This window comes from Fusarium coffeatum (genome assembly GCF_003316985.1).
Source record: "Fusarium coffeatum strain FIESC_28 chromosome Unknown BRIP53273_contig_239, whole genome shotgun sequence".
Classification (NCBI taxonomy): domain Eukaryota; kingdom Fungi; phylum Ascomycota; class Sordariomycetes; order Hypocreales; family Nectriaceae; genus Fusarium; species Fusarium coffeatum.
The window spans coordinates 77,484-103,847 of NW_022158031.1; the positions used below are offsets into that span (position 1 = coordinate 77,484).

At 48.9% G+C, this 26,364-nt stretch overlaps 5 protein-coding genes across 5 annotated transcripts; 3 read left to right on the forward strand and 2 right to left on the reverse strand.

The window, feature by feature from the left end:
* Nucleotides 1–246: 246 nt before the first annotated feature.
* FIESC28_09376 (uncharacterized protein) lies at nt 247–1,647 on the forward strand (the record flags this gene model as incomplete). The annotated part of the gene is made up of 1 exon (XM_031163513.1): nt 247–1,647. One exon carries the CDS (start codon nt 247–249, stop codon nt 1,645–1,647), a length of 1,401 nt encoding a protein of 466 aa, XP_031012435.1.
* Nucleotides 1,648–2,510: 863 nt separating this feature from the next.
* On the forward strand, nt 2,511–6,570 carry FIESC28_09377 (uncharacterized protein; the record flags this gene model as incomplete). Its single annotated transcript, XM_031163514.1, has 2 exons — nt 2,511–2,516; nt 2,566–6,570. 2 exons carry the CDS (start codon nt 2,511–2,513, stop codon nt 6,568–6,570), a joined length of 4,011 nt encoding a protein of 1,336 aa, XP_031012436.1.
* A 401-nt stretch (nt 6,571–6,971) lies between these two features.
* On the reverse strand, nt 6,972–10,228 carry FIESC28_09378 (uncharacterized protein; the record flags this gene model as incomplete). The annotated part of the gene is made up of 3 exons (XM_031163515.1): nt 6,972–9,233; nt 9,282–9,732; nt 9,789–10,228. The coding sequence occupies 3 exons, from the start codon at nt 10,226–10,228 to the stop codon at nt 6,972–6,974; spliced, it is 3,153 nt and encodes a 1,050-aa protein (XP_031012437.1).
* A 10,116-nt stretch (nt 10,229–20,344) lies between these two features.
* Nucleotides 20,345–22,266, forward strand: FIESC28_09379 (uncharacterized protein; the record flags this gene model as incomplete). The annotated part of the gene is made up of 2 exons (XM_031163516.1): nt 20,345–20,464; nt 20,884–22,266. 2 exons carry the CDS (start codon nt 20,345–20,347, stop codon nt 22,264–22,266), a joined length of 1,503 nt encoding a protein of 500 aa, XP_031012438.1.
* A 1,436-nt stretch (nt 22,267–23,702) lies between these two features.
* FIESC28_09380 (uncharacterized protein) lies at nt 23,703–25,138 on the reverse strand (the record flags this gene model as incomplete). Its single annotated transcript, XM_031163517.1, has 4 exons — nt 23,703–24,672; nt 24,728–24,826; nt 24,883–24,924; nt 24,984–25,138. 4 exons carry the CDS (start codon nt 25,136–25,138, stop codon nt 23,703–23,705), a joined length of 1,266 nt encoding a protein of 421 aa, XP_031012439.1.
* Between the last annotated feature and the right edge of the window lie 1,226 nt (nt 25,139–26,364).

Genomic DNA, 26,364 nt, shown 5'->3' on the forward strand with positions numbered 1-26,364 from the left:
AGGTAGACCCCTGCCCTGTCATGGCATGGGGCTACTATCGCGTTGAGTGGTTCGCGTCCCGCATTACCTACTAGTAAATACGTAATCAATTTAAACGCGTTTTATCTGCCAAGGTTCAGAGTAGTCGCGACAATCAATTCCACTGTCGACTTTCTTCATGACCACCTTATTTCTTGCTGTCTATCCTTGGTCAAGACCACATTTTGCTCGCAATTCTGCAAACAACTCCATTGAAAATTTCTGAGAATGGATGAAAACACGAGAGCTGAATATGAAAATCAGTCTCAGCAACTGCGTATCGACCTGAAAACTTGGGAAACTGACTGGGCTAAAGCACACGAGGGCAAGAAGCCAGGCAGAGGCGATATTAAAGCAAATGAAGAAATTGGTAAGTTTCTCAACCCTACAAAGAAGATTTCATCCTTACAATCGTTAGCTGCGAAATACAAACAATATAATAAGGTTCGGGACATTCTCTCGGGCAAGCTACCACCCCCTTCGAAGGATGCCTCAAACCCTCCAAAGCGAAAATCGGATGGTCTACCAGCACAAACGCCCACTAAGCGTACCAAGCATGTCGAAACTCCAGCGAAGAGCCGCACACAAAACCACGATGAGGAGCTTATGAACACCCCAGCCATATCACGCAAGCTGTTCAGTCCCACCTCCGTGACCTCAGTTGGCCCAACACCACAGCGAGATGGCCAGGTCCTCGGGCTTTTCGACTTGCTAGTGGAGAAAGAGCTAGGAACACCATCAAAGAGAGATTCTGCGACCAACATAGGATCTGTCCACAAACTTGACGCAACTCCAAATAAGAGGACAGCAACAATGGATGATGATGAGGAGAAGCTTGGCCGGACGCCTATGTCGTCTAGCAAGCGCCAGAGGCTAAACCATTTTATGACGCCTTTAAAGAATAAGGATGGAAATAAGGATGTCGTGACACCTTGTTCGGTTTCGAAACTTCAATTCGATACACCGGCTTTTCTGAAGCGCAATACTTTGCCGGTCCTGGATGAGAGTGGCGATTTCGATGCTCCGGCCCCTTTACGTTTACCGCGCAAACCATTCACAAGAGGTCTAAGCGAAATTGTAGCAAGTCTACGAAAAGTTGAAGAGGAAAACCTAGATGACGATCTAGATGCGTTACGAGACATTGAAGATGGTGATTTAGGTGAACCGAAGCCAAAGACACTGTTCCCGTCTAAGCCTAAGGATGATGTACTGGTGGAAGACGCCCAAACACGAAAACTCCCACTCGGCGGCTTTGACGATGAAGCCTTATACGACAGCCCGGTGGAGGGAGACGGCAACCCTGCCAGAGTTTACAAGAAGAAGGGCCAGAAGCGAACAACAAGGATGGTCAAGATGCGTCCCACCCGGACCAAGAGACCGGAGAATATGGCAGAGAACCCTCAAAGCGATGTAGAGAACGATGAAACACACGCGGTTGGTGAGGAAACTGGATCCGATTTCGATGAAGTGCTCGAGAAGAAGTCGGCACCAAAGAAGGAGGGCACAGTCAAGAAAGCAGCACGCAAGGTGAATGAGCTGGCTCATGCAAACTTCCAGCGGCTAAAGCTCAGGAATCATGGAGCCAAGGGTGGACCAGGCTTCAACAGTAGATTCCGCAGACGAAAGTGATGGGAGTGGTATTGGTCATTTGGCAGATGAGGTCTCATGAGGTGCAATCATTTTACGGCGTTCTAATGAAAGGGTATACCAGCAGGCAAATGCATTGGCTTTTATATAGGTAGGAAGTATAAGTGAGCGAAACGGGTCACTTAGCATACTACCTACTAACCTAGGTAAGTAACCTAGTTTCTCCTTTCTATCGAAAATATCATATTGTACACCATATCTCGGCACTTGGATAAATGCTTCTAGAAACACTCCTTCCGTCGATAGGAGCGTAGGTACGAGCCTCAGCTGTTAGTAGGGGCGCTTGCGGTACTAGCCTTTAAAGGCTTAGCGTGTTCTTGCTCGGCAGGTACAGCCAATGCGTCACTGCAGGGCTCAAAAATTAGCAGCCATTCAATACACCCCGTCTTGCACGGAATACTTCCTTCCCTCCATACCTAGGTACCTCCTGTAGGTGCCTCTTACCTACAGAGTGCAAAGAACGCAATCAAAGACAAACCATCTCCGTTATCCCTGTTATTTACTCTTTCTTGGTTCTGTTATACTGAACGCAACAAACTCTTGAGTTGCTTTGTTCTAGCCGACTGGGAACTTGCATTGTTTGTCTTAGCGCGCATCCCATTCGTTTGCTGAGCGCGTCGCAAGTTTTAGTAATCGCCATCTGCGACTCATCTTGATATATCCTATTTTCTTGTTCTAGACTGTCCAAAATCAGGTCTTTTTACTTCATGGAGAGCAGCACTGCTCGGCTCGTCACAACACCCCATCCGTTACGAAGCAGGTTGGGCTAGACCAAACTCCCGAGAATTTGAAAGGGCAATAACATACATTGCTTGAATGCAAGAGCATGGGGCTTAGTGGACGATATGCCGGTAAGACGAGACATGTGATAGCAATGTTGTGACCACTAATTGGTTATAGCACATCGATCTAGACGAAGATGATGGGACTGACATCCCACCAGAGTTGTTAGCCAATCCCAACATAGACTGGATGACAACCTCGAATCAAAGTCATGGCTTTGATGGTGTATTTGAAGATGCCTTTGCTCCAAGAGAGCCACATATCGATATCAGCCATGGAACGCCTAAGATGTGGACCAAATTTGGCGAAACCGATGACGACCGCATGAGCGTGATGGAACAAAACGATCTATCATCTATGTCACCTGCTCCAAGCGCGCCCAACTATGACTCGGGTCCTGAGGAACTTTTTGAAGGCATCAATATTGAAATACTCGATAATGTCGAGCCAGAGATGACAGTAGAAGACGGGTTTGACCTTGCAGTCGATGAAGAGGGCGCTGCGGCCGAGCCATTGGAGGCGGCAGATGGTACAGCAATCAAGGTTACTACACCGGAACTTCCTCTGAGTAACTCTGTCAAAGTTGAGCTTCCAGAAAGCTTGCTTCTAATCCCGCGATCCTGTTACGAGCCTTTTGAGCCAGGAATGCCAGTCGCGGAAGAGGACAAGGTCGTCCCCCAGCTCTTAGAGGTAGCGCAACTAGGAGGCAAGGGGACCAACAACTTCTTCGAGCTTGAGCTCGACGACTTTGCCGTTTACTGCGAACGCCAAAAATATGAGCTGGAGATGTGCTCACTTCATCATCTGGACACAAAGAACGGGCACAGCAACTTCTTCTTTGACGGGAAACTGAGCGTGGGAGACAAGGCCTTCTTTGTTCGTCATGTGCCCATACGAGCAATGCCTATTGGCAATTACGGTACTTTGTCCAAACACACAGTACGCGATCAAATCTGGGTCCAGTCAGTCATGAACTCCAACACAAACGTTTATTACCGATTGAATCGTCCTGCCAAAGAGTACCGTCGGTTCTTCGACCCATTCCTGTGGGTTGCCGATCTCGCCAAGCATTTTGTTGACTACCTCAAGGTCATGGAAGAGAGTAAACATGACGTTACGATCTTCCATTTCCGCTCAAACTTCAGCAATTGGCTGACGAAAACACATAGGACAGAGTCTGCCTTTGTCTTTTGGAGAGATCAACACCCCAGTAATGACTTCCGGACCTCCATCGTTGCGAACCTGGCGTTCTTGCACAAGGAGGCTATTGGTGTGCTGGACAAAAAAGCCTACAAACACAATTTATGGGCTGAGGCTTGGGAGTTTCGAAGATATGAGCAGTTTTCAAAGACCAGGAAGAACGACAAGGCGCAAAGCAAGCCATCAAGATCTATAAGCCAAACTGAGTCGTCGTTAGATCAAATAACTAATAAGCATTCGAAGGCCATCAAAGACGTCCCCCCGACCATCGTCACCCAGTACATTCATGGTTGTTTCAGCCATCTCCCCTCCGGCAAATGTCTTGAAGCAGTCCCACTGAGTAATAAGACGGAATTGCTACGAAATGAACTGATACGAAAGCGACATCTCGAGCTTCCGGCACCACTCCACCAGAATGCTAAGATCATATCAAGAGCTGGTCGACAACAAATTCTAGACATCCAACCTGGTGGCACCATATCAACGCAGAGAGATGCGGAGGACTCTGGCACGAAATGGCGACGCGATGTTTCTCATGGATTCGAAGATGTCGACCGTTGGTTTGCCCTCGTACAGCGCGTACATATGAACAAGAAGGGCGTCCGGACTTTTGATGTCATATGGTATTATCGACCTGTGGATACCATTTGTGCTCTAATGAAGTACCCATGGAATAACGAGTTGTTTCTCTCTGACCACTGTTCTTGTACTGAACCTTCAAAGATTTCTGAAGATGAAATTATGGGTGTTCATGAGGTTGAATTCGGAGGAACATCGACGACCAATGCCGAGTTTTTCTGTCGCCAAACGTATGCCTGTACTGAGCGAACATGGATAACTCTTGAAAGAGATCATCTGCGCTGCTCGCATGAGCGGAAAGTCTCACAGGTACCTCGGTATCGAGTCGGTGAGACTCGACTCGTCATGCTCGATAAGGCGAGTGGTCGCTCTGAGCCTTGTGAGTTCGTCACTTTTTATGAGGAGGAAGGAACTGGTATATACAGATTCAGACGGCTACTGAGAAGGCATCAAGTTGATCCACAGGCGGCAGAAGCCCAACCGAATGAGCTGGTGTATAGTGAGAACCTTATCGAGGTGAAGAGTCGGCGCATTCTTGAGCCTTGTCACATCCGGTTTTTCAAAGCTGGGGGAAAGATACCAACGCCTTACGACCGCAATGGCGTAGGCAATTTCTTTTACATTACTCATGAACAGGTCATTAGTCCTTCGTCAATGGCAAAGTCATATGTTCCTCTCAAGACATTCCCTTCTTCCTTGCGACAAGGTCACGATCCGTCCGAACGTCTGCAAAAGTTGCGCGGGTTGGACCTTTTTTGTGGAGGCGGAAACTTTGGCCGAGGCCTGGAAGATGGAGGCGGTATCGAGATGCGATGGGCTAATGATTACGATGGGAAGGCCATGCATACATATATGGCCAACACTTCAGTCCCTGGTTGTGTGTCTCCGTTTTTGGGCTCGATTGACGATTTACAGCGTTTGGCTATCGAGGGCAACTTCGCAGACAATGTTCCCCCTATCGGAGACGTCGACTTTGTTTCAGGGGGTAGTCCTTGTCCGGGTTTCTCTCTCCTGACGAACGACAAAACCACTGTCGCACAGCGAAAGAATCAATCTCTTGTTGCAGCCTTCGGCTCCTTCATCGATCTATATCGTCCACGATACGGTCTCCTTGAGAACGTCCCTGGCATCATTCATAGTAAAGCCAAGCGAGATCAAGACGTATTCAGCCAGCTTGTCTGTGCGATCGTGGGGCTTGGTTACCAAACACGATTATTTTACCTTGATGCTTGTTCCTGCGGCTCGCCTCAGCGTCGCTCCCGTGTATTTCTTGCTTTTGCGGCCCCGGGTCACCGTCTTCCTCAGCGACCGCCCATCACACATGCACATCCAGAGGATACCAAGAGAGCGGCAATTGGCAGTATTCCAACTGGAGAACCAATGGCGGAGCGAATCATACCCTTAGCTACACCTTTCGATTTTGTGTCAGCTCGCGCTGCGACTGCAGACATTCCCCCAATATATGATGCTAAACCAGATATATGTGTCCCATATCCCGACCACCGTATCTCTATTGGCACGACAAGTCGTCTCCGTAAACAGATCAGTCTCATCCCCAACCGGCCTTGGGGCATGAACTTTGCCCAAGCATGGTTCGGTCTTGACTGCAAGAAGGCTGGCTCTGGTATCCTTACGCCTGCCGAACGTCTTATATTTCCAGAGGACGGCAAGGCATCGCTAAACCGCGCGGGTGCTTTATCCCAGGCGTACGGCCGGCAGCGTCCCGACCGTCTTATTGGAACAATTGTGACAAGTCAAAGCCCGAGCGATGCAAAGAATGGTCGAACGCTGCACTGGTCTGAGAATCGTGTTTTGACCATCATGGAGGCGCGACGAGCACAAGGGTTACGCGACCATGAGGTTCTACTGGGTCTACCACCAGATCAATGGAAGATCGTTGGGAACAGCGTCGCACGAGAGGTGGCTGTTAGTCTTGGCGCGGTGTTCCGTGATGCCTGGGCGCAGAGCCTGGCAGATGAGTGTCATGTTCAAAACGATGCTGCCGCCGACACTACCATGACAAACTCTTCGAGGGTGCCAGCTCGTATGGGGATCGAGGTATCACCATCTGTGAGCATCGAAATGTTTGCTTCTAAGTTGGCAACTACCGACAACGGCATTGCATGGTCACACAAATCACGAAGTCGATCTCGTAAGAGCCAGGCCCCATCAACTACAAGCGCCTCTCCTCCGTCGAGTACAAACTCGAAACGTAATTCTGTTGTTGTTGAGATTCATGCATCAAAGTCGCCTAAATACAAGAAAGATGATACACCCAGTAGAGCGACATCTGTGGCCTCCGGCCATGCCAGATTGAGTCGGTTGAGATACAGCAACGAATGAGGAGTAAATTTTGTACAATTTATTTCTGGCAAAGAAACTTGGACTATTCGTCATGTTACCAACGTTATTTTAGTGTTACCAGTTTTGCTGGTGACTGGGAGACCGGAGGAGCCCCTTACACAGGCAGAGCATTTGCGAATTAGCACGGTCTGTAGGATACCTAGAGATTATATGAAGAAATAGAAATGTCATTGAATTCACCATAAGAACTCGCAATCCACTCGCATTGTCGAGGCCGCTGCGAGGAAAAGATGATGCTCTGAAACTCCCGAACAGCCTGGCGCTGACGATATTCTTACCCACGCTACATCCACATGTCCTAAATAACAATTGAATATAAGTTAAACGCTGAAAAGCAAAATACGTCTCAACTCATGTCTATACCAGCAGTTCGTTCCACCTCACTCTGAGGTCTCGAGATCTTTCAAGGTCATCACTTTGGCGCCCATAGGGGCTTGGGCGCCAGGCATCCTAATGCTAGCATACGGAACACCAGATGCTTGTCCAAGGATAGTCACAAGCTGACGACCTGTAACGAACAAATCTTTGCCTGTATAGTTGTTCATGGCACACTCCTTAAAGATTTGTCCAATCAGTCGTTCGCCCAGTGTCTCGATACTGCGACCACTGGCCCATCCCTTGTCATTACTCAATCGTTGTAGGAGAGAGAACAGTGACGTGCGAATAGTTGTCTCCATTTCGGGCGTTGCCTGGATCGTGATGCCCACCTTTCCCACAACCTGTCTCAGTTGCTCGATGCACTGTTCGGTTCGCATGGGGCGGAAAGTAAATTCAGTTGCAAACCGACTTTTGATACCTTGATTACTGCGTAGAAGCCGGTCCATATCCTCCTCATAGCCTGCCAGAACGATAATCAGCTTTCGTGCAAACTGTGGCTTTGTCACAGCATCCACAAGCTCGCTCACTGCCTCTTCAGCAAATGATCCGCGACTACCGTTAAGTCTGTACGCTTCGTCGATAAAAAGCACCTTGCCGAGAGCTGATTCAAGCAGGCGACGAGTCTTAGGACCAGTCTGGCCACAATATTCACCGATAAGTTGCGAGGCCGAGGCGTCTATAACATCAGGTGCAGCAAGTAGGCCCATGTTGTAAAAGATTTCGCCAAGTTTCCGGGCAGTCGATGTCTTTCCAGTTCCCGGAGGCCCTTTGAAGACATAGGTAAATGGCACGTACGGCCGGGGGTCGACGTTGCGCATCCGCATGCCTTGTACCATGTACTGGTATGATTCGAACTTGGAGATAATCTCCTCGAATCCAACAAATTCGTTAAACAATGCCCGCGTATTTTTTACGGCGTGCGACAAGCGATCGTAATCAGCATCAAAGTCCTGGGGCTCCAGAGGAACAGCATCAAGATCTTCAATATCAGGATTTTTTTCTTTAGCAATGCGACTTGATCGGGCCAAAATGGCTTTGGACAGCAGATTGTCCACCTCGCCTCCATTGCCAAAGTTTGGTCGAACCGAAGCTCGCTTCAAAACCTCCATGGCCACTTCCCGTGCCTTTTCTGTGGTAGTCAGCTTTTCCTTCTTCAACTTGAGGTCCAACACTTTGGCTAGGGCCTCCTCGCTGAAGTTTTCAAACACAAAAGCCGTGTCCAGAGGGAACCTTCGTGCGAGACCAGGATTGGCATTTGTGTACATTTCTTTCATCTGTTCTGAGTAGCCGCAGAGGATGACGCATCGATCCTCGCCAGCAGCACCAGTGACCTCAGCCACAATGGTATCAATAATGGCGCCTCTGAAGTCTCCGTTCTTAGAGCTACCACTGCTACCATTCGTGCCGGGGTCAAGCATATGGGCATCGTCGATAATCAAAACATTCCCCTTGGCTTCTCGTAACGCCTCTTGGGTGTTATTCTCAGACCCTCCGATATAACGGTCCAGGAGATCAGCTGGACTTTTTGTAATAACATCGCCTTTGGATAGAAGTCCAAAGTCTGCCAAGATTTTACCATAGAGCTTTGCGACTGTAGACTTGCCAGTGCCAGGAGGCCCTAGGAAAACACGGTTGGGTGAAACGTGTAAGGGATCATCGCCGCGCATCTCTCTGGTGAAATTTTGGTTCACTTGGCTCACCACAGAGAGAATAGATTCCTTGACGTCGTCCAACCCGACAAGCTCCTGGAGCTCTTTCCAGGCAGGACTCTTATTGGGACCAAGCGATGGCTTGTTGCCCAAAAGGTCTTCTTTTGTCATCCTGTAATCCTCCAGATAATGCCCGGTTTTCCTAGCTTGGATAAAACGTTCAAGTTGTCGCCTGCAAGCCTCGAGGAATGCCTTCTTGACAGGCCAAATGTTGCTGAAAGCCTTACCATTGACGTCCGACATGACTCTTCGGATCAGTATCTTGACATAGAGGCCATAATAGCCGCCTTCAACCTCCATCCTGTTCTTGAACCATTTCCGCATCATGCCGTGGAAAATCATCTGTAGCTCATGCGCGCTGTAATTGGGTAACTTCAGAATTGGAAAGTGGCTCGCAACCTCAGCGCTGTAGCCCATTAAGTCCGATAGACCCCAGTCGCCATTTCCAGAGATAATCAAGACAACTTTTCCAGGGAGATCTTGGGATCTGACGTAGAGACTCCAGAGATTGCAGTCGTCGCTGTTCATCAAATGGGCATGATCAATAATAGCAATCTAAGCAAGTCAGCGATATGTCGTTCCAGGGAGAAAGCGCCCACTTACGCAGCCGCCACAAGCGTTACATGTATTGTGAATTGTACCCAAGGTCGATGTTTTGGACATGTTATATGCAGAGAATCGGTTAATACCAGTGAAGACACCAGATTTCTTGACGACTCCAAGGGACACGAGGTACTTGGCATAAAGACGGGACAGCATGGTCTTCCCCGTGCCCTCACTGCCCATGAAAACCACGTCGAAGTTCTCTTTCTTCAGGTCGGTTTCACGTCTTTGGGCAGCGTTAACCCTAGCCTTTGTCTGTAGGAAGAAAGATTTCGCTTCTTCCAGGCCTGGTAAAGACATGATTCGGTCCAGGTATTTGTTTTCTGCTTTCTCTACCTTCTTCTGTCGCAACCACTCAATTCTCGATGGGGATTCGTCTTGGCAGTCTTCGGGTTCCAGGCCATCAATCGATTCGTTGTCAGACTCGTCATTTTCTTCTAGATGAGCCCTTCTGTTTGGGATTAGCGGATGTCTTCAAAGGAACCGGGAGGTTCGTGTGCTCCTTACTCGATCTCGTCCAGAAGCTCTTCCATCTCTTTGCAAAGTTGGAGGAACGCTGGCTCTGCCAACACTGGAGACTCCTCTTCCGCCGGCGCATCATCGGACTCTGACTCAGAATCATCGTCTGTTTCGTAATCAAAATCTCCATACAGCTTCCCAAGGCCAAAGAAATCCATATCCTCATCCTCCGCGTCTTGGTCTTCGTCTTGGTCTTCCTTGTCCTCTTTAGCTGGTTCTGTGGAAGACATCACAAGCTTGGAACGACAGCGCCTCCTTCTCAGCCGGCGGCGGGGTTTGCGACTGGGAAGCAGGCCGAGAAGGCGGCTCACAAGGAAACGGGGTTCATCTGTCAGAAAGTCTCGTGCCCATGCAGGATACGTGGATTTGGGCTTGAGCCCCAATAGCCAAGAGACAGAAAAGTTGATGTCTGTTGATTCAAGCTCCATCATTGCATTGAATCTGTTATTTTTGCTCTAATATAAAGCTATAACGCCCAAAACGGGTGAAGCGCTGGCTATTCAGCAAGGTAGCGTAACCAGGTGAGGTCGCTTGCTGCCTGTAAATCGATGAACACGCACGAGCCGATGATGGAGATACGGGAGCCGGAGCGGGGGGGATGGAGATGGGGATGGAGATGGTGAGAAGATCGAGTATGCGACTGTGATAGCGATACGAGCGAGATGTACAGAGGAAACAGAGATGCGGTCGAGGAATAACAAGTTCAAATATGAAGCTATCAAGGCTGTGTTTTGTTTGAGAGGAAAGAAGGGAAAGGGTTGAACAAGAGAGGTTCGAATTAAGGCTGAGGAAGCAGCTGCCTACTTAGGTACCTTGGTAGTTGTTTGAAGTTGACTGCAGGCAGCCAATGGCTTGTAGCTACTGCACATGCACAGTAAGACGAGTTGACCGCCAAGAGTGGAGGGAATAAAATAAGTTACTCACTTTATTCGAGATTATATTGGCTCTTGTTTTATTCATTTCTGGCGCCCTAAACCTTGGGGGATAAGTCCTCAGGGCTGCCAACGTCACCTCGGGGCTGTCCAGTAATTAGGTGCCTTCCAGTTTCGCTAAAGACCTAGGAGCCCGTCTTCAATGGAAGAAGGTTGGGGTAGGTACAAATACTGTACTTGCATTGCCAAGCGAACCTACTAAGGTACCTAAGTATACGTACTCAGGTGCACCTTAGATCGGGCGAGTCGATATCTAGTACTACCTACCTAATAACCTAGATAGACTAGTAGGTAGGTAAGTTCAGTTTAAATCCACAATAATTGGAATTTGAGATGTTTACTCTCGCTTACAGATATGATGAACACCTCTTATCTCATCTCAAAGTACCTGTTATCGTGTCTTCTTGATCGTGCACATACCTAGGCTGGTGTACCGCGACCCTGAACTCGAAACATCCAAAGAGTCACTCTAGGTACCTCTAAAAAGCGATCCAAATTAAGCTCGCCCGCCTGGCCCCCCTGGACTCCATTCTCTGCGACAGAGACGTCGGGTTGCCTCATGCACTGCCACGGGACAATAGCAGATTGGAAGGGTAATAACTGTACGGAGTGCTTACCTTCGCTTAAGATCTATTGATTGGCTACTGAATGAAAACATATAAAAAATGTGCTGCTCTTGCTCAATGTAAGACCTCTCTTGTCATTGAGAGCTGTTGATATTGGACAAGGGTCCTAGACTGCAAGTGTAGCTCCACTACTAGACTATGGACATCAGTAGTACCTATCTATCTCGGGGTTGCAGGAGCGATCTACATTGAGCTAGTAAGTACCTAGGAAGTTACTGCGTTCTTCCTCCCTCTCATACAATCGATTCATCAGGGAAGTCGATCAATAACCCGCCTTGCTCGATGAAAACTTATCCGTATTCTGATACAGATTTACATTAATATTCCGTTGAGGCCCCCTCTTCCTGTCATTGCCCGTCATTTTTAAATACTAGGTACTTAGGATGGATGTGTACTAGAGCGGCACCTAGACAAGGCTGAATTGAAACGCGAATCAACAACCAATCATTTCATTCAACATCGCATCGACATCCAGGTGCCAGGGTCCATGTCAGAAGAGCGTCCCGTGGGGGGATAGGTCAGGTAAAGTACAGTACCTCCTATGGAGTCCCTAGCTGACGCAGCCAAACTGGATCCGACTGGACTGCTCAGATAACGCTGAGAGCCCCAATCTAACCACTGTCCACAACAGAATTCGGGCGACGAGTGTGGGGTTAGTTCGCCTTACCGTGGTCAGCAATGGGGCCTCAAAAGGAAACTGTAAAGCTGGCAAGTGCTGGTTTGATATGGAACATTTACTAACAAAGACGACACCGATACCGATACATCAAGACCGAGATATGTGTCCATCATGTATCTTTTATCTCCCTGCTCAGTGGGATAGCCCTAAAACACCAGCTTATGGTGGCCGGAAATACATAGGCCAGACATGTACAGTTAGTCAGTTAAGCAGTTAGGCAGTTACCTTATTTTGGGAAGAAGTCGCCTGACCAGATTGAGGCGGTCTCTTTACGTTTCCATGCGACGCTCAGATACCTCCTTTTGTTCAGGCAGCCTCAGGTAGAGCCAGGGTCTGACATTCATCAACTTCAGTTATATCTAGAGTTTCGTTCTCAGCTAATTGCCTGGTCTGGTCTATCTTTACCCACCCAATCCAACCCCACGGTCGGTCAATTGCCGTGTCAGATCATCAGGACAGGGTCTTGTCTTGTCTTGTCTTTTACAGGACTACCTACGTAAGTATTTTGCGATTATAGCCTACCCTAGATACAAAGTCGAACTTGTGGTGCGCCAAAACAACAAGTCAGCATATCTACGAAAAGACTTGATACGGGAAAACACAGTGAGTCTTAAATTCAATACGACAACCTGACTTAAGGGCACGGTGTAAGCAAGACGGTAAGCTGTCTGCGTGTAATTTATCTAAGTGTGAGTTGAATTGACCTGCCACTGTCAATAGTTGCAACTCTCCATTCCACACATACACATGGCATCTTTCTCCCTGATGTTGGAAAATCAGGAATTCACAGTCCGGTACCTGGATACGTTAAGATCACACCGGGGACGAAACTTTCCGAGACTCGTTCGGTAATCGAGAATGCTCAAACTAAAAGTGAATAAGCAGTCTTCAGTATGGTACCGGCCATGTACTAACTACTATGTACTTGTCAACTACCTTAGGTAAATAGAACTTAAAACTTACGGTTCCTGGTAGGGCTGATCAATGTCATTTTCCAACAGTCCCGGTCCTGATGTAGTGGCAAGGTACCCTACAGACTTCTCCTTTCAACTCGTCAGTGCAGGCCATCAACCAGTTCAAAGTATCCATTGAAAGAACACTCGTCTCGAACACTGTACTGTAATGTCTCTGACTGCGATACCCATCCCTTCAGTCTTGTGACGACTCTTCACCGTCTTGAACCACTACGTGATACCCACCTCCGGAGAGTCTCTGTCGAGTTCCAAATTGGCTGAGTGGTCAACCATCCAGCCTCTCCAAGACCCGAGCACTTGTTGTGGTGAATTATCAGAAGTGACAGATTCAACTGAATCAAGCCCCAGTATGCAATGGAGGCGTCACTATAGGAACATTCCGATCTATGCCCTCAATTTACTCGAATAAACCATCCGGGCATTTGCTTTCGAGCGGCAACGACCTAAACCTCAGACTTGATAGTGTGTTGCGTAACAAACGCCCGGCTTCTGTGATAGCTCGTGAATAATTTCTTTCTCCAGATATCTTGAAAAGATTGTTGTAGCCCAAGGAGAAATTCCAAGCTTTGTTCTTGAGAAGTGTTTCACGTTGTTCTTCTATACACCCCCTACTCTCCTTTGATCGACGACCGTTTAGATTGACACGAGGTGTGTCTACTCATTCGTTCAGGACAGTAACTTGAATCTGGACTTACTGTTATACCAACAGGAAGACTGGCTCCCCTGGGGCATCGATGATCTTCCATGGTGCCCTATCCAAGTCTGACCTCAACGGCCATCACGCGACCCCAAGATCTCCTGTGAGACCTAGGAGACTAGGACAAAGCCCAACGGAATCTACTCCAAGTGATAGACAGATTTAACTTGTATAGAAGTCCTAAGAATTGCCCCATTAGGACGTTGGGCCTCAAAAGTGAGCGAAACAATGTAATGTCAATGTCTCGTGCCTGAGCCTTCATCGTCATATCGAACGATCAGAGTGTTTGAGACACACAGAAACCGACAGGTCATCTCTTGGCAGGAGATCATACCAAACACCATCGTCCAGCATCTAGTGAATCGATCCCGGCCGAACGGATCAAGGTGTACCCTTACGTTAGCATGATTGACGGGAGAGAAGAGACGACAGCGCGAACAAGCAACGCCGAAACAAGCCTTTTCATCCCTTTGCAAGATGACTGACTCTTGTGACAACGATCCACTACTGTGTGTAGATAGAAAGGAAGAGGAAAATACGACACATCACACGAGATCAGTGAAAGCGTTACACTTGATTCAATAGCCAGTATCGATCAACCTAAGGGATAGCAACGGCATTGTGCTTTCTGCATCACTAACAACCCTAGAGACCGACTTATGGCCCGGGAGATTCGCGCACACGACGATCCTGGAGTAAGACGGTGCGCACTCTGAGAGGGGTGTATGTAAATTAATTTATGGAGAGACGCTTCATGAATTGCTTTTTCCTTCTCTGCAAGCACAAGGACTCAGCTTCTGGTCATTGACCACACCTCGGAGTTCCCAGGCCAGAGAAGCACTGGGCAAAGGGGAAGAGAGGAGAGAGAAGACAATAGAAGACGTGGAGGCTGGAGCCATGGCGGTCAAGTGATCGTCGGAGACTAGACTGCAGAAGCCAGTGAAGGGCGTTTGAGAAGCTATGCACCGTACAACGGCGTTGCTCCGAAGAGGACGTTGAGATATCTGAGGTCCGATGATCGCCAAAGAGAAGGGAGAAAGGAACGCGCCGAGCCGAACTGAGCTGATATGGCATTCTCAGTATTGGACTTTCGCCGTGTGTGCCAAGGGAAAGGATCGAGAAGTTGCAGGCATGTTACTGCAATTACCCAACGGCCCAATCATGTCAGTCTGCTTTGCTGTTAACCTGTATACATTGAACGTAGTAGACATATAGAGGTTGCTACGCTGTTTTGCTGGGTACTGTACTACTCAAGTACAGTATCCAATGCACTAGACCAAGACACCAGAAGAATTCTCTGCAAGACATTTCCTGCGGGTGATACAGCATTTTGCTGTAAGGCACAGCACATAGGGTTAGTCAGTATCTGCATACTTATCCATGCTATGGATGCTATAGGTTATGTACTGGCGATCTAAGCACTGATCTGCAGCACTATGTTGACAATGAACCATCGCCAAGAGCAACGGACGTTTACTAGCAAGATGACCCTCCCGACATCCGGACTCAAGGAGAAGACATAATTGAATGATATACGATATAGACTATCCGTATGTAGCGTTACAATAGACATAGTACAGTGCATCTGCGCGGTAACATCCCAACGCAAAGTTGTCAACACGACATCCTGAACTGGTCTGCGCCCTTTAAGGGCTGCAGTTGTCAAACACATGCCATTTTCCGCGTGGGTACAGGGATGGGCATCGTGGGACCTGACCTACTTGTCTACATAGGTGTTTTGCTGTTGTGCCCTGACCATGACAGAGTCCAGGGCTCATCTTGACGTCCGCAATGCAAGGCAATATCCGGCGCATTTTTTTCTTCTTCCTTTTGACGAACGCCCCTCTAATCTTGTACCAGGTAAATAGTCTCAGGGTACTCAGTGCTTTTTCCTCAGTTGATGTTACTGTTAGTGGTACTTGGTACAGGAAGCTTGTCGATAATCTCTGAACTAGTATGTTCTGTTCGCTTCCTTGTCCGATGGTTTCCATCAAGGGATGAGTCCAGATTCAAACACACAGAGACACATAAAATAGAAAGAAAAAAGAATGAAACATGACACAGTGACAACCAAGTCTAGTCTAGTCTGCTCTTCGCCACAGGATCACTCACTCACTCACTCACCTGTGAGAGGATCTTGTTTAAAGCAAATGACCCACCTCAGGTTACCAGGGTTCACTTCTTCGTCGAAGGCTTCTGGAACACCTGTCACAAGCCGGCTCCCTGGCCTGGCCCGTTCGTTCTCTTGGCCTTTGCTCCGGGGTCACTTTGAGCTGTTTTATCAGTGGAGTGGAGTTCCGATGGCGGCCCAATGTTCCCAGGGTAGAGTACGGAGACACCTACCTTAGGCTAAAGACCCAGGTCAAAGTAACATCGCATCGCATCGTGTCGTATGGTATCCGCTCTCGGCAGCGAATGGAAGATCCACTGATTTGGAAGCGAGGAGACGAGTCAAGTCAAGTCAAATCAAATCAAGTCCAACGCTCTTGTGCTGTCTTGTGCTCTCCCTTGCCTCAAGTTGGAGTCGACGTGCACGCGACAACCGGGGAGAATATCTGGAACAAGGAGGAAACAACGACAATTTGGTCTCGACTTTCCTATTCCGCTCGCGTAATTGCAAGTCAAAGCAAAGCGGTCTTTGCGGTTGATCCAGATCTTAAGCCACAGCCACATTATTAAGAATTTGAAGACTCAAGAGCCGAGTCTTATAATTAGGTACAATACTAAGGGACAAATTTCTGTCAATCCAGATCCCTCTGCCTCACGACTATCCGACTACTGTACGTAACGTAGGTAGATTTCCCCGCGTAAACGGCTCTGCTTTCCCCTTGGGACTCAGTGAACCCAAGTCGCACAGACGGATCAATGAAACACTGTACATACAGTACAGTACCTATCCGTACATAATTACAGCAAACCCGTCTGTGTCTGTGTCTGTGTCTGTGCGAACCCATCCTCCCTCGTGTTGTTGCGGAAGCTGCTTGTCATAATGATATAGCCAACTGCCGCCCAGACCCTATTTGGGCTAGAGACCGTTGTTTGATAGGCTCTCTTGGCTCCGTGTTTCGTCGCTGAAGATTGCGATGTTACATTATGCCTGTTGTTAGTCCTCATCTTTCGACCTGGGTGCTGCCTTTTGAGCATTATGACGGCGAGCTGATGTACTGGTGGTGACCACGAAGGCCGTTCCCGTCCAACTCCCATCAGACCAAGAGTCCAAGACCGACTCTTTTCTCCGACAAAATACAGTAACCAAAGAATCCCTGACCTTGCTCCTTCAACCGCGCCGGCGCACGCGATGGTGGAGTCTTCTGTCGGGTCGGTCTCCATAAGTGCCTCAGCATCGGGATTCTTGTCGTGAGTTAATCACCTAGACTCGCTCTAGAAGCTGCGCCGACGTAGGCTCGGCTTTTGTTTCTCAACGCGTTCCCGTTTCTTTTCCATTCTGTTCTCCTCCGAGTGGTACTTCGAGCCAGAGGAAATAGCCAGGCCTAAGATCCTAGATCATGTAGAGTTTCCGCTAACCGAGAGAGAGGTGTCATGTTGGACCTCGGTGTCTCTCATCGGAATGGCTTACAGGATATCCAATAAGAAAAACAGGTCATCCTACTGTACTGTGCAGGACTAAGTTAGTCGAGCGGAACAGGTCCCACTAGCCCAGTACGTTGCAGTAATAGCAGAATTCCCCCTGGTGTCGGCGCTAGATGGCTTCGTCGAAGGGTTTGAGAGAGTAAGTTAGTTAAGCGTTATATCAGCTTAAAAGGCACTGACAGGGTCAATAAAAAAGGTTATTGTGGTGGTGAAGATCCAACCCCTGTGAATACATACCTGAGTACGGATAGGGTATCCGTTTCCGTAGGTGGAAAAGAAGTTGGGACTGAGAACCCACCAGCGGATCAGTTTACCCAACCGCAGGACCCTTACTACAACAGGTTATTTTTCTTTCTTTTCGATTGATGTTGCTGTTGATACAGTAGTTATGTATAGTACCTACAACACAACAACCGCAGCTAGTGGGTCATGGAGGAAAAAGCAAAACAAGAGCTGAGAAGAACCATGTTCGCATGTTGGAAGCAATGACCATCAATCACCATCTTGATCACGATCCTTTGTCCTTGAGGCAATTGTTCTCTTGGAATAATGCTTGCTGCTGGCAGCTTGCGGTGAGAATGATCAAGGCGGTTCGTCGTCATAGAAGAGGAAATTCTTCAATGTGTGGACACTAGGAAGTTTTGCTTAGCGCATCCGAGCGATTCATCTGTCGTCTTGTCTTCCATGTCTTCCAATGAACGTCTTGATAATGAATGGATGGATACTAACGTTGATGATTCCTGACTTTTTTTCCTTCTGTACAATATTAGATCAGACACGAAACTGACTTTGTTACACCTAACAAGACTGTGATATGGATATGATGATGATGTTCAAACCCCAAACAATGGAATCTCATCTTTGCAGCACAGGACGCATTGTAGTCCAGGCCAGGGGAAAGTTTGATTTGATTTGATTGTTGGTAGGTTACCTAGGTAGGTTGTTAGTTTGGCGTTTAACGACGACGTGCCGGATGCCGCGCTGGACTTTTGGTCCATTGGGCTGGCTGGCAGTCTGGTGCAGCTAGTACCTAGAATAGTAGGTATGGAACCACTAAAAACCTCACTGCACTGCACTGTAATGGAGTTCCATCTTCGTTTTTTTATCCACTCACACTGTCCATGCTTGGCTTTTCTGCTTGTGCCTGTACCCACTTTATGGAAGCAATGGAGTCTCCCACCCCATGTCTTGTTGCCGCGTCCTATTGGATCCTATTTATTGAAATATCCATCCCATGCCTTCCTCAAACGGTTTCTCATGTTCGTTCGCGAGGGGCCTTGTCTTAAAAAACGCCCACCCCCACAGCAAAGCCACGAGCTTCAAGTCGACATCGATTTACATTCAAGACGAAAGGAACAAACTTGACTTTACTTGATTTGACAGAAATCAATGTCAAAGACGAGATCAAGTCTACCGTCATATTATATCATATCACCCAACTAGAGAGAGGCATCGTCATCTTCAACCTAACCCTTGGACTAAACCTTGTCCGTCCCTTGGTCGTTTCCGTCGAATCCCCTCCAATTGCCATCCTCCTCTATCATCTCTTCCTCGTTTTCATTCTCGATATTTGTACCATCTTTGGCTTCCCTGCCGATACTGTACTCTACTCTACTGCAGCCGCGCCTTTCCGCCTCCGATACTGCATCGCATCTCGTCTTGCGCTCACCAATCGTTACTAATTAATTGCCCCTCTCTTGCGACCAAACTCTTCATATCTCACCTTCGCAACTCGTCGTCTCGAGTCTTTCCGACACTTCTTTGTTCGATAATCTTGCCCGGAGCAATTGCACGTGTTGGCAGCTGCCACCCTTTTTTCTTCACTCATACCACACCCTGGTCAGACCAGGCTTGAGCCAAGCCAAGCCGAGAGCCTTGCTCTGTGTGTAAACATCCAATTCTTTTCCAACATACCTAGGTTCCGGCGCACCTTACTCGACCATATCAATTGAAACGGATTCATCAAACGAGCTACTCGCCTACTGTAGCCATACTGCACTTTACTGCACACAACAGTACCTGCCTACGCCTTCGACGATCTTGCCATTGCTCGCACTGTACGTTTCGCCCTCGACGACTTTATCAGCTACTACCTTTCTACTGCCGCATCGCTCCGAAACAGCTTCAGCTTAGATTCGAGCCACCAGCTCTCTTCTCCTCTCCGCTGTCCGCTGTCCCCTGTGCAGTGTTGCGCAGCCGTTAAGGGAGACGACTCCTTGTCTCGCAACCTCGATTCAGCCCTCCTCGTTCGTTCCCCTGCCGCGATTCGATTCCGAGACGATACGTCATGACATACATTGTAAGTGTACAACACAATTCTATCATCTCAGTCAAATCTCCATGTCTTGTCTTTCCCTGTCTCGCCTGCTTGTCTGGCTGTACAACCACATGCCAATTCCTGCCACGTCCGACGTCGCACCCTCCACGCTCCGCGCTGCTTCCTCCGCCCTCCACGTTCCTGTTCAACCGACGCCCTGGTCAACGAGGGCATCACACGCCATGCATTCACTTCACATGGTCGACAGCTTGTCTCAGAACATCCCTGTCAACTATAATTGCTTTTCTTCTTCAGCCTTTGCTTCGCTATGTCGATGCGGGCATTGATTTGGTTTGTTATCGGTATTGTCCGCTCTGTTGGGTCCAGACATTTCTGGTACCTTTCCCAAGATCTGGACACTACCAATCATGATCCATCCATACCATACCATACCATACCCTAACAACTCATTTTCTATCGTATGTCAACCTATACCCTCATCCCCTAACAACCATGCCTTGTCTCTCATCGACGTTGCTTCTTGATGTAGCTCTCGACCTTCCTTGCCTTGCTTTTATCCTCCTTGGCTTCAACCTCACATCCTTTCCCTTTCCACACCATCGTTTCCTGGCTGCTTCTCCGTTGACGGCCCGTCTGCCGTACCTCCTAATGGCCCCCGAGCCGCCCGCAGTCTGTCTGACATGCGCTTCCACTTTCACTTTCACACACCCTATTCTGCCTGTCCTTTCGTCTCGTCTCGTCCCTTCCCACATCCCACGCACCCAGACATGTCTGTACACACCCTTGCCTGGGCACGAACAATACACAGGTGCACACAGACGTGCGCATACATCCACACCGCTTCACCGCCCGACTATGACTGCCCTGCCCTCGCTCTGGCGCTGGCAGTATGGACAATCATGATGCTTTGCTCTGGAATCCCAACTCACCGAGTGCCACATCACTTCCCTCCTTCAGCCCCATGACCCCATCAACGGCCCGTTACCGATGGGAAAGGGGAGAGGGCAACCAAAACAAGCTTCATCGAAACACCGAGAAAGACCACACCCGCTTTGTTCTTTAATACCATGTCTCCCATCGCTGCCCCCTTGCAACCCTCCTCTTCCGAGGCCTATTTATCCATTCATGCTCTATACATCCCTGTTCCACAACGTCATGGCCCTGAGTTGATATACAATTCGACGCCCATGTCTTTGTTGCTGTGATCGGTTCCTGCTTGGCAACTTTTAATTTTTACCTTGTTTTCGCGCCTAGCGGTCTTGTTCTTCGAATGTCCAATACGCGATCACTAATGCATTCTTTCCAGCTATGTCTTGCTCATTACTGCGACCTCCATGGCCCGACCCCTTTGATGGTCACCGAGGGTCTACCTGCCTCATGTACCGTCTGCTTCGAAGATGGCACAGAACCTGCCGATGATAGACCGCCAACTAGTGCGCATACTTCTTCGACTGCCCTGAACGAGGCTTTGAAGAATCTCGACCTTTCCCGGAGCACGTCGATACCAGCTTCTGAGCAGGACGCTCAGGCGCAACGGGCAAAGCTCTTGCGAAACTCCAGCTCGAATACAGGCACAAACCCAAGCGCAATCGACACCCCCCCTGAAAGTCCTCGACCAGTCCCTCCCCATCCCCGGCGTGATTCGAGCTTTCGAAGAACTTACGATGAGACGGTTACGAAGAAGCAAGGGCCTTGCGATAACTGCGCAATGACCTTACCGCGCCAACAGGCGGGATCAAACAGCCCGCAACTGGCGAACAATGCTCGTGGACCAACATTACGCACACGTGCGCCTGCAGAACGGGTGTTTGGTGCTGGAGGGCAGGCATCACCTCCCAATTCACAAACCTCGAGCGATACTGACGGAGAGCGAGACGAAAACCCTCGGGCTGCTCGTCACAGAGTAACACCTTCCGTCAGCTCACGCAATACCTCGCGATCAAGCAAGAGTGGTGGCACAGGCAATTCAACCGCAGCTGAACGGACACCCTTTCATCTTCACTATGTCGATTACACATCGACTCACGCTCCAGTCCTACCCGACTCTTTCTCACTAATTCGTGCTTCTTGCTTGCGCACTCTGTCCTTCGAGACTTTACCTCGGGCTCCTTCGACGGCAAACCCCACGTCACCCGTCATGACTACTTCCCCGGCCTTTGTCACAACACAAAGCGCCGGCTCGGCTGTCACGGGCGGTCCCATTTTCTTCGGCGATGCCAATGCCGGTTACACGACGGCTTACATCTTCCGTATCCCTGATGTACACGCACGGGGTCATAAGCGAGTTTATGCTTTCTTGGCGCTAAGTACTCACCGAGAGCGCTTGGCCATGAAAACATTTGCCGTGGTTTCGACAGCCTTCCGAGACTTCGCTACTTGGATCCAACAGCTTGCCGAAGCTGAGGCTGAGAGAGCGGCCGAAAACTCTCCTATTGGTAGCAGCATCTACGGGGGTGGCTATCCGCCTCAGCAACCGCCTGTTGAGACGTCCGGAGGCCACGATCGCAATGGCAGCAGCTTCCTGACAGGTGGCAGCGGGTTCACCCGACGCATGGGTGGTGGACCTGGTGCCTCGGCCCCCAAAGCCCGCGGTCTTGCGGAGATTGTTGGCCAGCCTGATATTTTTATTGAGCTGCACCGACGTTTTGTTCACCTGCTCTTTGAGGTCGGTGTCACTTTGAGCTCGTAATGAGCCGTTTATGCCTATGCGCATGCTCTATACGTTTCTCTGCCCAGGCATGTCCACAAGTCGTTCCCTTGAATTGATGTTCCATCCATCATTTTACTTCATCGGGTGACTTGGGACTGCTGCAGATATACCCAGCCTTACCAATGTTACTCTACTTGCCTACGCCAATAAGCCTGGGCCGGTCAATACCCGGCTCCTCTTTTCTACGGCGCGGCGATTCTTACGCGAGTATGACTACACATACAAGCTTATATGTACGAGTGATGGTAATGGCTAATAACCCACCCAACGAAGCATCCCTTCAGATCGATAGCTGCAGTTCTCCAGGACTTAGCTACACTTTCCTTTTGCTTATTTTCGAGACTTCTTGGCCGCACTGCCTCCACCTTTCTGCCAGACAGCGAGGATATACCCCTGCAGCTGGCGACGCCAAGAACCTCATGTAACTGTACTCTTACATATGTCGCCTTTGGAAGGACTTCATGGCGTTTCTCCACTGGCATCTTTTTGGCTGGGCTTCTGATTCCCCCTTGCGTTTTTAAGCGTGTCGTTCTGCCTTTGTTTGTACTAGGTGCGTAGAGAACTCGTCAGGACGAGGAACTCACAGATGGAATGAGTGGATTAAAATAGACGGGTAGCGAAATGGGAAACAAAAACGAAAAGGTGGTGGGGGTCAACGGAGTTCTTGGGAGAAGCAAGTGTATTTATCAACGAATCTGTATCTCTATTCGCCCGCTTCTTTTCATTGTTGGAATGGTTTTAATGTTCATAGATTTTCTTCTTTTCTTTTTCATAAGCGCAATATTAGACATGGAATGCCAGGCAGGATGAATGGTATGGAACGGAACGGAAGGTTATTTATGGACTCTGCAGTTCAATATACCCAGTTTGTGTGCGTGCTGGACTAATGTTGTCTCATATTGTGATCCGAGGTTAGCAAGTGGATGGAGAATTAACGAAGATATGATGCATACTCCGGTGGCAAGTCCGAAGACGTGGGTTGCAAAATTAAACCCCATCAACGACAACCGAGACTGTTTCGACTGTGAATACTCTGTCGTTTCTGTTAGCTGATCATCTTATACTGTGAACATGCACCTACATGGAGCAGGCTTCGGTACGTCGGGTGTGCTGAAGCCTGGTAGCGTCATCGCTCACACTGCAGATGTATCAAGCACATGTCATGCAGTGTAGCTAAGTTGGAAATCAGTATATCGTTGAGTTTGGATCACAAGCTTTTGAGATTGAAAAGTCCATATCGCTGGTGCCCAACCGGCACGTTGATTAATCCTAGTCTACCTTTACAGTCTCTATACCATCCTCGTCCGTATAGTCTTTTCCCTCAAATGTATCCCCTTAGCCTTGAAGTTGGTGTATGAAATACAGCGTAGTCGACACATAAGAGTCGGCAAAGCGAAAATACTGACCCAGTTGATCTATTTGTAGAAATCGAACTTATTCTCTTCGCCCGTACCCTTGACCTGGCTCGAATAGGCGTCCTCGAGATCGCTCTGGATGATGTTGTAACGGTTCTTGCGGACTGCACGGAGACCTGCCTCCTGCATGATGGCAGCGATGACAGCACCGGATAGGGGGTCGTTTCGGACAATCAAAGAGTCAAGGTCAACTTCGGGAGCCAGACTCATCTTGCCGGCAATGGTCGAGAAGATAAGGCGTCGTTCACGACGGTCCCGTAGCGAGGGAAATTCAATCTTTCGGTCGAGACGTCCAGGGCGCAAAAGAGCAGGATCGAGGGTGTCGGCTCGGTTGGTCGCCATGATGACCTTGACGTTGGCAGTCTGATCGAACCCATCCATCTGGTTGAGAAGCTCCAGCAGAATACGCTGGACTTCTCTGTCTGCGCCGGTTTGAGCATCGAATCGCTTTGTTGCAATAGCATCAATCTCATCGATGAAGATAATGGCGGGAGAGTTCTCACGCGCCATACGGAAGACGTCTCGGACCATCCTGGGGCCTTCACCCAGATATTTCTGGACGAATTCAGAACCAACGACTCGGATAAAGTTGGCAGTAGTCGAGTTGGCAACAGCCTTGACCAACATAGTCTTGCCGGTGCCGGGAGGACCGTACAAGAGAACACCTCGAGGAGGGTCAATACCGATCTGCTTGTAAAGATCGAAGTGTGTCAAGGGCAATTCAACAGCTTCACGAATCTCCTGCTTCTGCATATCTAGACCACCAACGTCGGCGTATGTTACATCGGGCTTCTCGTCGGCGCCAAGCATGGCAATGGAGGAATCGGCCTCGGGAGGAAGAATATCGACGAGGGCGTTGGAGTGTCGGTGGAGAGCAACCGAGGAAGAAGCCTTGAGCTTCTCGCGGTCGAGGGTTGAAAGGATTCTAACCACATAGTTGGATCCAGTGCTAGATTGAACAATGCCAGTACTTTGGGAAATGCTGGTTAGCTAGCTTCAATGAACGACTGCGGGGAGAGGCATACTTTTGGTCAATCGCCTCCATAAACTGGCCAATCACTAATGGAACGCTTTGAATTCGCTTGATCTCTTCTTGAGCTCGAACCAGCTCTCGCTTCAGACTCCTGCACGCAATCAGAATCCTGTGTGTTAATGAAGGATACTTCTTAAAATAAATTACCTTTGTTCATCCTTGATATACTCTTCTTGCAGTTGAATGTACCTGTACCAAAGCTATCAGTTCCCCGCCACTTTGCGATATCTGGTATCGGAGCATCATACTCTAGTTGCCTCTGGAGCTTCTTCAAGTTCGCGTAATCATCTCCTCCATCAGTCGAAACACCCTCGAAGTTGTCAATGGTAGGAATGGCTGAGTGCGCGGCCTTTTTGTAAGGTGCCACTTGGTTTGCTGGGTTTTCGACAGCGACGTCACCCATATTTGCGCTTGTGTTGTTTTTAGGGATTAGGTGCAGGGCCCGAAGAAAAGCGATGTATTATCAAATACGTGTAAGAGTTCGTTGGCGATCGATATCGTGGATGTGCACCACTTGTTTGTTGTTCGGTGGTTGAATGAGTGATGAGCTGCTTCGAGATGATGCCAGGCGCCAGCAACGACGACGACGACACTAGGAGCTCAGGGAAACTAGCGCGAAGGAGAACTTAGTCATCACCAAGCTGGATAGCTTCACGTGACTCGACTACGGTCAAAGAGCAAGCAAACATTGAGGCCAGTGAGGGTCCAGTTCCAAGCAGCTCTGATTGGTTCACGATGTCAAGTTATAGGCAGGGCGGAGTGGGGTTACAACCTCCTAGGTTAGTAGGTACCTAGCTTGCAGCGGCTGCAAGGCCCCAAGGCTCCAAGGCTCCAAGGCTCCAAGGCTTCTATGGGTGGTTGAGTGAATCAGATTGGTTGATTGATGGGGGGATCTGCCTCCACACCGTCGTGGGGACCCTGGAGGGGACTGTTTCTGAGGGGAGGTGTTAGTGCTACTTACCTGGCAGGTACATGATAGCTACAGTGAACGACGTGCTGCTGTACTTTAACACTTGACCCTTCTGAGACTCTTCAAACTGGGGGTGATGCCTTAGCGGCTGTGTTTGAAATACCCTGATGCCGGTGCAGTCTAAGGTTGATATGGCTGGTTTTGCGGTGAGAAGAGACTCATGAGTCTCTGGCATGGGCTCTGATAAGACATATCCGCGATGTTTTGGAGATACCTTAAAGGCGGGGGCCTGATTGCCTTGATTGCAGGGGAAGGATATAATACAAAGTGCTGTAATGAGTTGACGATAAATGATCTGGTGTTGTTGTAATATTGGATGAACATGTACTTTCATGCACAGTTCCATGTAAACTCAAGTACCTTTACGTATTGTGGCTTATCTACCTAGGTCGGATCAGTCGCCCGTTCACGGGATGATGCGGCGGTGATTCACTGGTCGGCGGCCGAGGAGTCAGTCACCTATCCGTACCTCACTGGACTTTCTACTTCTGACTTGTCTTGTTCAATCTCCAACATACCACAAACCTTGTTCTTCTTTTTTCCCCTTCTACGTACTGGCTTTTTGTCTTCCCGCAACTCAGTCTTCTGCCTCTATTCGACTACCTATCTATCTATACTATAACGGTCCGGCGTGCGTCTCTTTGTTGCGTCATTCCACC